The following is an 11,671-nucleotide window of genomic DNA, read 5'->3' as shown; positions in this document are numbered from 1 at the left end:
CCTCCTGTACCTCTTCCTGCGTCTCATTACTGAACGAGCCGCGGCTTGAGTGATGATGCTGGTGATGCCTGCCTGTCGGCCTACCGGTACTGCCAACCGGATACTGTCCGTGCAGCCCGTGATGATGATGGTGATAGTGACCAGCGCTGGCGGCCGCGGCAGCCGTGTGCAAGTAGCGGGCGACGATGTTTGTTGCACGCCCCCTGGTCAGCTTGAGGCCGGCAGCAGGAGGCGGCAATACGGCGCCTGTACCGGGCTCCACGTAACTTCTCCGTGAGGCATACTGCTCCTCCTCCACCCTGATGATGTCCTGACGTCCACTCGATGGCCGATCGGCCGATCTGCTGCGCGATCTCGCGCTAGTCCCGACACTTTTGCTACAACTACTTTTGCTACGTCCGCCTGTGCCGGTATAGGCGTTGATGCTGCTGGCGCGTTTCTCGCTTCGTTTGCTTTGCCTCCACCAGCTGCTACCGCCGACCTGTGCACCAAAATCGAGCCTTCCTCTCTCTCCACCAATGTACTCCTCCTCCTCCTCCTCCTCGTCCTCTTCGTCCTCCTCCTCTTCTTCTTCTTCTTCTTCTTCCTCTTCCTCCTCCTCCTCCTCCTCCTCCTCCTCCTCGCCGACGGCGGCACCAGCCGGCCCTGGTTCTGTATCCTGGGACCCCGAAAGGCCCGAGATCTCTTCGTAGAGGCACTCCGAGTCCGGGTCCGTCGACACTGCCGCGCTCTGCCACAACTGGTTTATTGGCTTGAAGCCGCGTGAATCGGCCATCGTTTGAGCTACACGCCAGGACACAGACACAGAGAGAAGAATTTATACAACATCGACATCATCATCGTCCCCTTCAATTTCGTCTTCCTCGGCTGTGTTGACTAAAGACCACCCGATGCTGCTTTTCCGAGGAATACTAAGAGAGCAACGAGCGATAAAAAAAATTCGTTTTTTTATTGTCGTTTGTCTCGTTTAGCGATGAGATCGTTTCGTGTGTGTTTTTTTATTGTTATTTGTACTCGTTTCTTTTTTTTTTTACATTGCTTTTGCTGTATGGCAAGCTTCATGGAGAAATTTGCACGGCAGCGATTTTGCGGTGCACTTGTACGTTACATCGTTTTTTTTTTTTTCTTTTTTGGAAGCGAACAATCACGTTGTTTCGTGGATTGTAACATTTCCTTTCGTTACCTTTTTTGTCTGTGACCACGTGTAACAAGCGTGATGTATTATAACGAGTGAGCAAAAAGTTTTTAATATGTGTCATTGAGCCACGCGGGAAGCGGATTCGATAAAACGATATAACGAGAAGAAGGAGAGAAACGAAGAAGAACTGGAAAAGCGGGGCGGTGAAGGTGTGTGGTGGTGGTGGTGGTGTGTGTACGCGTGATGATTCCACGTTACCGTGTTCCCTTGACGGCTCAGACGTGTGCAGTCAGACCGCGCGCAACAATCCATAGGAACAGTTTCATTGCGAATTAATCAGAACGATTCTCGTGTCCATTCTCGCTGAAAGTCTGACAGCAGCCGGAACGCTGATTAATTCACGTGAGCAAAGTTGCTCACGGGATCGACGCGCGTGAGCGCGCGTACAACATGCCCATCACCTATGCAACTTTTCTGCCCAATGACAGTGATTGCTCTACCGTGAATGTAACACGTGAACGTTGGGTGAAAATGAACTGCTACCTACGGAACAGCACATCATCCAAAACGAGAATTTCGTCGGTTGTACACGGCGGGAACATCGAAAATCATTGGAAATTTCAACAAAGTTTCAACCAAACAATCACCGAGGGATAGAAACAAAGCTTATGAATTTCCATTGCAGCCGATGTACGCGAAATTGGAAACGGCCAGGCCAGTTACTGCAAGATCGTGCTGCAGTAATTAAGCCGCCAGGATTCCTGCATGCACCGGCTCCGTCCAGCAACGACAATTAAAGTAGCACGCTAACGACCATTATTAATATCGTTGGCTGTCATTAAGTAAATTCGAGATCTCGCGACTAAATTCCACGTCTGATATATAACACACACAGGACTTAGATCTTGCCAAACGAGTTTTCTTCTCTTCTCCGGCAGAATGAACGACGATGCGTTTGGTATAAATCGGAACACTTCTGAATAGTATCGGATGGGAATAACGGATCGATAGATACGTAGGGAGAGAAAGATACCGAGATTTTGATCGGTCCACGGACAACGTTCTCACGAATATCGAGAATCATTCTGCATAATTCGTCGTTCATAAAAAAAAAAAAAAAAACATGAGAGTAAAAATATTTGTAGGAATAAGCGTACGCAGTTGTGCACACTGCGGCAACTTAGAAGCGTTTCTACGACGATGATTATTATTATTATTGTGGTTGGTAAGCGAAAAATAAATGTACACAGCCGCGAGTTTCGGTATATGCAACATCCTTATGGGGCCTGTCCTAGTGCAGGCGCGATTACGCTGTGATAATCGTTGAGCCGCCTCTCGTCTTGATCAATTAACGCCGTAATCTCGAGAATATCGTTAGATATACATAGGTATACGTTATATACCCGGTGATTACGAAACAATTAGCTGGCTATTAAATATTATCACCGGTAAATTGGTAAGCGCGTAGGTACGTGCACGAAACTGTGAACACTGATGTGTTTTCTCTTTCTTTTTTTTGCTTTCACATTATGATTATTATTATATATACATATATATAGATATATATGCTAGTTTTTAATTTTTCATTTTTTTTTAATTAATTCTTGACTCACCTTAAATAATGCGCAAGCCATCGTGCTCGACGATGATATTATCACGCCACGACGTTTCTCGTGTCCCGATTCGAGCCGCGAGATCACTCGCCAACTCGGGGTTCCTGCAATTTGGCAGAGACAATCGGCCAATCGTTTTTCTCTAACTGGTCGATTTGTACGCTCTCGAGGATCGTGTGACGAGAAGGGCCAGAGAAGAAGGTAAAACCGTGTATGATACGGGTGTGAACGGTGAAATCGACGGGATTTCCACCGTGATGACGTATCACCGACGTATCACGAGTTCCGAGGAGCCACGTCCTTCCTCTGATCGTGAGTGAATTTTCCAACTCGGTATTAGACGGCGATATACACTATGCGAACCTGTAAAATATAGAGAAAAAAAGTGTGTTACTCTGGTGAAATTCTCGAGATAATTACGAAGTATGATTTTTCCCATAGAAATAGCTGTATCGCTCTTATTCTTCAATATTCTTTCGTAGAATTTACGAGGTTGTTAGGCTTAAATTCGAACGACAGGAATCGTAAAGATAAACGCGATAATTAATAAAAACAAAAAAGTAGGCTGGGTAATAAAATGAATTTAATTCGATCTTCCTCCTCATCGAGCGTGTACAGAATATTCTCAGGTGTACATACGTTAACCGGGTGAATCATTGTTATCTGATACGAAGTAATTGGTATTTAAGTCGCGATTATTTGCGAAACTATCCTCCGATAGGTTTGCGCAATCCGCAAGGTTTACCCGACCGGTTTCAACGATGCGGAAGAAAATCGTCTCGTCGTTTGTCGTTCGTAAGAAGAAAGAACGAGAAGAGAGAAAGAGAAAGAAAAAGGATGGGAAAAATGGGAAAGGGAGAAAAATGGAGGATTGAACACAAAGCGTGGAAAAGATTGAGATAAAGAAGGGAAGAGGGAGTAGGAGGCAAGATGCATTCAGCTGACGATAATTATTCCTCCTTTAATCGACCACGGTTTTTGTAGCGACCGTTCGTCGGTGGCATCCGTATGAAAAGAATGCGAGTGGTGAAATTGCCTGAATGCCGCGGAAAGAGGATGGCACGCTTGTTGAAGAAACCGTGAATGCGTTCTCCGTACAAAGGCGCTCGTAAACACGGCCGAGTAATGTATAATTACAGGCCGCAAGTGTAATTTCCAATATGACCTTGCCTGGGTAACTCGACACGGAGTTCTGTCAGAACTCGACAGTTTCGTTGGGTTCTACGATATCGACATTACGAAAATTTGTAACGAGCGCGTCGCGAACTAACTGAGAATACGCGTTTCATGGCCGGTGGAACGGAATGACGATCTTTATCGAGGCATCTGGACTGACAGCAACCTCGAGCGTTGCTTTAAATTGCCTCACGGCGATAACGAGACGTGTGTCTGTCTATTAACGGAGAAATCGTGACAGAAAGTAATGTATGTCACGTTTGATTCTGATGAAAATTGGAAAATTCCAGGAAAAAATGGTTACGTATCGTTATTCAAATTCGATCGAGACGTTGATTTCTTCTGTACGAACATGGAATAGAAGATTTTGTTATGATAGGAAACATTCGTCTTGTAAGTAGCACTACGTTCGTAAACAAAGCAACGCCGGAATAATTGAAAAGATAAAGCATGTGACACGTTCGATTTTCACACTAGGTTAGGATCGATTTCTGTATGTGCGAGCACGGGGGACGGACACAACAATAGCGGACGCACGGTAAAACGAGTCTGAATGAAAGGTCACTGAAATCCTTTAACTTTCCCTCTCTGTGCCGTCGTAGATAATTACTGTGTCAAAATCGATGGCCTTTCCGAACGACACACTCCGCGTATATATATATGTATATATATATATGCGACAAACTTCACAGCTCTATGCTCGATTTCGAACGTCGTAGTTTACAAAGTAGTTACATCGGTGGGCAACTTCCAATCGCTCACGAACGGCGAATCTCACGCTACTAAACGCGTGTGTTGGTCGTTCTGGCGTGTTTCGCGTCGAAGATTAAACGAAACCCAAAGACTTTCTCCCCTCCTCTGCGTGTTGTTTCTGCGTCTGATCGCTCTCGTTTACCGTCCTTGTCCCGTCTGTCGACCAGCGGCTACGTCCGTCATTGTTCCCGGCCTGTTACGTGTCTGTCCTGCTGTCTGGTTTTCCAACGAGTCTTGCGAGTTCCTTGTTACTTCTTTTTTTGCCATGCCTCGGCTGTCCGCATCCACTGTGAAAGATTAAACGCAGCGACGCCGCGCCGACCCGACACGAAACGCGAGAAGGATTTTCCAGTTTCTTTTTTCTTCTTCTTTTTTCTATTTGCTTTTCTGTTCTTTCGTTTTCTTTGTCATTTTCTGTCGTGGAAAATTGATAGATTCTCTCTCTCGTTGAACGAAGAAATAGGGAAGTTGAGAAAGTGTATCAGGGATCCCTAGTTTTCTCTGCAGGTGGCTATTTGTTACGCTGGTACAGTGCTGTTGTGAAAAGTTGTTTGACGCGAAATGGGGAATAATGTCAGGCGGGCGCGACGTTATTCACTGTGGAAAGAAATGTGAAGTATATCGATAGAGAAAAGGTATAATGTCGCGCGTAGCCAGACGTCGGTAAGGAATTACGTAAATTTATTGTCGGCCGATAATAACACGTTTTCGTTTGCTGTTATGTGACTCCGTAGATAGAAAACGGTAGAAATAGCACGCGAGTTTTCGTGTTTGTCTTTTTTTTTTATCTGTTTTTTGTTGGAGTGTCTTGGTCTGGTTTCTTTAAGCCAAAAAGCTGTAGATAAGAGACGGAATTAGCGATAGTAATAATAGAATGATAATATTGTATCGATAAAGTAAAGAAACGACTGGTTGATTATTTCAATATTTCGAACAACGTGAAATGAAAGTGAGGTTACGTTGGCGATAAATTTATCGCCACGTTTCACACGTTTAAAGTGAAAACTAAAGAAGAAGTGTATACTGCAAACAGTAGAAACACGCGGAGTGAAATTTCTACCGCAGTTGCGGGGGGGGAAACGTAATAACACAGCGTTCTATAACTAAAAAGCATATAAGCCGGCTGAAAGTTGCGCTAATATTTTCAAATAAGGTTTGTTGTTAAACGCTTTCGACGAGTAACAGGTGTACAACCTACATACGCGACATTTATGCTGCAATGGCCTTCAGAAATCTCTGTCGGAGCAGGCTCAAGCTGAAAATGTCAAATAGCGCTTCGTTACGAGACGATATTTACGCGCACGCATCTCCGTAACGTCCATCTTATCGAATAATAAAAAATTCCTTTAATCCTTTCCACGATACTCCGCTGTATTCGTTTATTAGATACACAAATGGAGAATTTATCGTACTATTTTTTTATATGTCAAAAATAATCAATTTTTATCAATAAATTCTTATCTATTATTGAACTTTTTTAATTTTAGTTTTAATTTTACTTTTCAAGGAACGAGTTTCATTCGTGTGATAACTCTTATCACTACATTATACGCCATAAATTTATTTTTGCTCACTTTTTGTTATAAATTTCTGTTACTATTGTTTCTATCATTATTTTATATTATTTTTGTATCCGTTTCACTTTGTAGCAGCTATGTATATCTAACTCTTCACGCAACTTCTCACTGTTACCTACTTCTATGCCTTCTATGCATCGTTTCCCGATTGCGCAACGAAATCGTATCATTATTACATAGAAATTGATACAATTGTTCGGGAAATTCTTTTTCGAAGAATCTCGTCTTCCACGACAGCTCTGTCCTCCACGTTACACACGTAACACTACTTCGTTAACAATCGTTCTGATCGATACCATTACGTATAGACTCGATGTCGTTCAATTCAATTACAAATCCAAGCGTTACATTCCCGCGAAACATTCTTCTTGCTACAAACAAGTAGTGCATACTTCTAAAAAAAAAGCACAATCTCTAAATACCAATTCTGTATGAAAGTGTGAATTACAGTTCCTCCAGAGATATCGAAGAGCAAAAATTAACAATTATCGTAACAGTGTAATTATAAATAATTGCAATAGCACAGCGATAAAGGAATAAAATGAAAGGTATAAAATACAGAGAAATAGTAACTTTCACACCCCACACACCGTTACGAAGGGTTAAAGTCGAAATTAAGTGGAGCTAGCGAAGAGAGGTAAGAGAAGAAGAAGAAGACCGATCCTCGTGAAGATATCGAATGATATCTGGGGGTGATAGCTAACAGTTGAACGGTGACACACATACGTCTCCGGATGCTTGTGATTTAAACGGATCAATGAGATGCGCTCCGGCGAAAACGCTAGAGGCTAGGCTTTCCTCATTTCTGCACCATAGAACGTCGGCATTGCAATGAAGACGACGCGGGGATACATTTTGGATTGGCACGCTGCCAACAGGTCCTTCGGGAAATGTATATATATATATATATATATGTAATCCGTTATACCTATATCCATACGTAATATCGTCGTCACCGATAGAACGACGACGAATTCTGAAACGGCTAGGGCCATTTTCGCCACGGTTTCTCCTTGGTGACCGATCTTTCGAATCTTCGGTATATTGCACCAGGTGAGTGCATTTCGGATGATTTATACAGCAAAGGAAGCGAAAAGATGAAGGAAGTGGCAGATGGTGCATCCTACCGCGCATTAAGCCGCATAGGGAGCGCGGGGAAAACGGTGATTAGCGATGAAAGTGGAAAGTAACGAGGCGAGGAAAGTCGAGGTTGCTTTCGTGCCACGATAACGAAGGAACGCTAGGTGCTGTTGAAAACGTTGTTGGCGAGGTGGAGTGTTAACACCCCAGGATGAACGATCACACTTTTGCACAGAGACGTGTGAGAGCTTAGTTTTTGAGAAGAAGAAGAAAGAAAGAAAATACACACGTATGATCGATGAAGTGAAGAAGAAAGGAAGTGGGTCATGAGGAGTATGTACGAATGTCGCTTCTTTCCCCCCTCCTGTCTTCGACTTGTCGAATTTACTGGCAACTTTTGTGGGTCGTTATCAAGAAGAAGATTCGGCGAACAATGTATGATACCTGATGGATGATTGCTGTAGACGGTAAAATAGACGAGATGGAAGTTTAGAATTGTACAGGAGGAAGTGTACGTCTGATTGAATTATCGAATGGTAGATATTAATAAGAGAATCGATATCGTTGTAATTTTTCCGATTAATTGCCGATCGTTAGTCACGCTTTCTATTTTCACGAGGGCACGCTGTTCGCTCGATACCAGCCAAGCTACAAGATGGATTACACCGTACACTCCTCAAAGAGCGGTACGTTACCTTAAACTAATCAGGAAAGTACACACGCTTTATCGTATGCGCTCCGTGCACTTAGCGCACCGAGAGAGAGAGAGCAGGTCGTGTATACTGTGCAACGGTTGGAGTATGCATATGCACGTAAGGAAGGAATATGCACTTTACCTATGCATGTACCCAACCCTCCAACCGCCTACGTACACATGCACACGTAAGCTTTTATCGATGAACAAAAAGCAAGAGAGGTAAATGATATATTTTGCCATTCTATCTGTAGCCATCCTTCACTCTCCACAGGGACCAAGAATATTCCTCTACATTAAATCGAATGTATTATTCAATCCTTCCCTGGCAAATTCTACGACCCTCTATACTCGAGAGACGTTCTACAACATCTTAATAACCAAATATTTACGGAACCATTGAGAAAACGATAATTATACTTGGTACATTACGAAACTCCTCGTACGAAGTAAAAAAGAAACTTGAAGAGAGAGAGAGAGAGAGCAAAGGGTCGAGAAGAAACTTCGATTCGACAATTTCACCGCGCAACTCCGAAAACGATGACGCACGAATGCATACTTGGCATCGTGTGGCATCGTCGAAACAGCCTCGTAAAGTCGCGATAAGGAAGATATAAATAAAAGGTTGACAAGAAGACAGGTCGTGGAAGAAGTTATGCGGGCGAGAAACGGGTTACTTTTTTTTTTTTATCTGCTGCGCAGAACGATTAAAAAGAAAAGAAGAAAAAACAGTGAAGAATGGAACGAACCATTGAGAGAAGCGAAAGAATCCACGACGAATGTCGGTCGAACGTGAGAGAGAGAGAGAGAGAGAGAGTGATCGATCGATCTCTCTGTCGGCGGTAACAATCCGAATTCGACGAAAGATCTATATATCAGGGGCAATGGGGAATGGCGCTTGGAGAAACGGGTTTACGGACTGGCGGCGAAAGGGAAGGCATGCTTTGCAGCAAAACGATCGTTATCTAATAATGAGAAAAGAAGTTAAAACCGGTAGGCGAGCCACCGTTCCTTTTTCCACCGATTTCGTGCCGGCGCGGCGCGGCGCATAAAACGCTTCCACGGAGGCCGCCACATTTCCAAGTAGCACAATCGCAAACATTGATTCGAACCAGAAACTAGATACGTACGATTATTCCCCGGCCCGGGAGTATTATAGCTCGCGTGTAGATAACAATACGACAATGGGCGCAGTTTGCGTTTGTACGCGGAAGGATCGAACGGAAAAATGTATATACTTTTTATACATATGTTACGTCGCGAGCAGCAAGCAAAGTGATCGAGAATCTTCGATTTCGTTTGCTTCCTCTTTTTTCTTTTTCTTTTTTTTTCGTGGGATTCTTAACTTAACGACGATTTTTTCTTTCATTTTTGAAAATTCGTCGTGTGGTTTGTGTTTCGTCTTGAGAGATTCGCGAAAGGAACGTGATTGAAATTCCGAAGACTGGCCGCGGTTTGCGCGATCAAAAGGAGAAAAGCGGAGAAAAAAGAGGGGGGGAAGGGAACGAATAGATCGCGCTTTTCGGAACGCACGATCTCGTTCTTGTTAACCTACTTACTTTTATTCACAGCATTCATTCATCCGCTTCGTGCAACGCGTTATACGTCTACATGTGTGTGTATAATATATATATACACGTAACGTACATATGCAGGGCAGGTGAGGACGGGCGGTACAAACGGTGGCAGGAGGTGATTCTACGTGTAAAAGCAAGTCGAAAATGCGGAATAGAATTATTTTTTTCTACGACGCTTCGTTTTCGTGAAAGATCCACGTTGAAGATCGTGCTATTGTAATTATATCGTTTAATTATAGATTAGTTCTATCTACATTATCCATTTGAATGGTTAACAGCGACGGTGAGAACTACTTTTCAATTAATTCGCCAATATATCGAAGAGTAAAATTCACGTTTGATCGATTCGTAGAACTGCAACGAACACGGTAACACAGTAAGAGAGACACTTACAAGAGCCTGTTCGATTATTCAAGTTCAGCATCGCTATCGATACCCTATTAAACACAATCTACAATAAAACGATAGAGAGTAGCAACTGTGTCGAAACGAATGTTCATCGTTATCACTCGTCTCTGCATACACGAACTAATCATATATACACATAAGGATCGCCAGAGGCGCATTCGCGTATTCCGTAAGGTGAGATCAGAAACGGTTTTTATTACATTTCGCACGCAAATGGCGTTTTGGAAAGGTAACGCGGCGCGGCGTTAGGAGCCGCGCGAGATTCCGTCGCGGTGCCTGATCTTCGTTATCCCCGCCCAGCCTCTCTATCTCTCGCGACTGACTATCTATCTAATCTCGTCGTCTCTCCACGAGTTGGCGATTCGAGTTCACGCGAGACGAAGTTGGCGAAGAAAACACACGTCTTCTTCTACCAAGCACCACGGGATCCCCCGAACGAACGATCGAACGACCGTGAGGCCGCGGCCGTGTAATCGTTTCCAGGAAAATCGATCCTCGCCAATTAACATGGGCGAGGTTGAGGCCGTGTCATAAAGCAGCGTAGAAGAGGATATATCCTGGTCATGCACGGACACTTCCGGTAGGGCAAAAGGGAGCGTACCGCGCGTTCTTCACCGCCCCAAAGAAACGAACGAATAAGAGGGGAATTCCCTCGGTTACGTTCTAACCGAGACGACGTTTCGACCATGTCAGACAATTCTCTTATCGAAGGAACAATGGTGGACGGTGGTTTTTTGGGGGGGGGGGGTTGATATATATTGTATATAAAATGGAGGAAATGTAGAAAGAATGGGAATAATAATATCGACAACGTTCGTCGATAGGGTAGCTCGCGACCCAGGAACGCGGGCCGTGTTCGTTCCTAGGCCGATCTTGCCGAGCGCCGCGGGTGCCGTCGTCTTGTATTATCGATTGACGGAGGTTATGTGGAGTCGAGTCGCCGGGGCACGACGATCGCGTAGAATAGAGAACGAAAAATCCTATTCTAATGGTGTACGGGAGAGACACAGAGAAGGGGGACGAATAAAATGTTTTTACACCGTTCGCGCTTCTTCCTTCCCGTCTTTTATCCTTGATCACCATCCTCCCTCTCTCCCACCCTTTCTACGTGACGTTCTCACTCACTCTCTCTCTCTCTCTCTCTCTCTCTCTCTCTCTCCTGTTCGTCCTCCTCCTCCTCCTCCTCCTCCTCCTTGCACATACAACACAGCATTCGTATTCTCTCCTTCTCTCTCTCACCCTCTCCCTTGATTTCAGCTTGCATATCTTTCCCCATTGCTCTCGTTCCCTTTTATCTCTATCTCGTTCTAAAGCTCGCGTGGTTAAAAGAGACAACACGTAACGAGAGATGAAAGGAGAGAGAGAGAGAAAGAGGGGAGAGATGGAACGAGAGATGAATAGCACAGAGGGCATAGTCGAGGAAGGAAAATTGGGGGCTGGGTCAAGTTATAGGTGAATCGAGGAGAAGAAGAAAAAAATAAATAAAACAGTCACAATATCGCACACTCACCGTTTTGTATAATACGTGGGAGTGGGAGGGGGGTTGTTAGACCGTCCGACAAGTCGCAGTGGAAGCCTAGTTGGCAGCAAGGGCGATCATGCTCGCGGCGTCAAAAACGGTAGTATTGGCAGTGGCGGGACTGGCGGTGGCATTC

The 11,671-nt window shown here is 44.3% G+C and overlaps 1 protein-coding gene across 1 annotated transcript in view; it reads right to left on the bottom strand.

The window, feature by feature from the left end:
• Nucleotides 1–11,547: 11,547 nt before the first annotated feature.
• Nucleotides 11,548–11,671, bottom strand: part of LOC108570423 — a 798-nt gene continuing 674 nt past the window's right edge. The window contains exon 2 of the mRNA XM_017932284.1: nt 11,548–11,656. Within this exon, the coding sequence (XP_017787773.1) occupies nt 11,593–11,656 (64 nt within the window). The 3' untranslated portion in view covers nt 11,548–11,592. The remainder of the gene's footprint in view (nt 11,657–11,671) is intronic.

This window comes from Habropoda laboriosa, unplaced genomic scaffold (genome assembly GCF_001263275.1).
Source record: "Habropoda laboriosa isolate 0110345459 unplaced genomic scaffold, ASM126327v1 scaffold84, whole genome shotgun sequence".
Classification (NCBI taxonomy): Eukaryota; Metazoa; Arthropoda; class Insecta; order Hymenoptera; family Apidae; genus Habropoda; species Habropoda laboriosa.
This window is presented reverse-complemented; position numbering and strand designations above follow the sequence as displayed.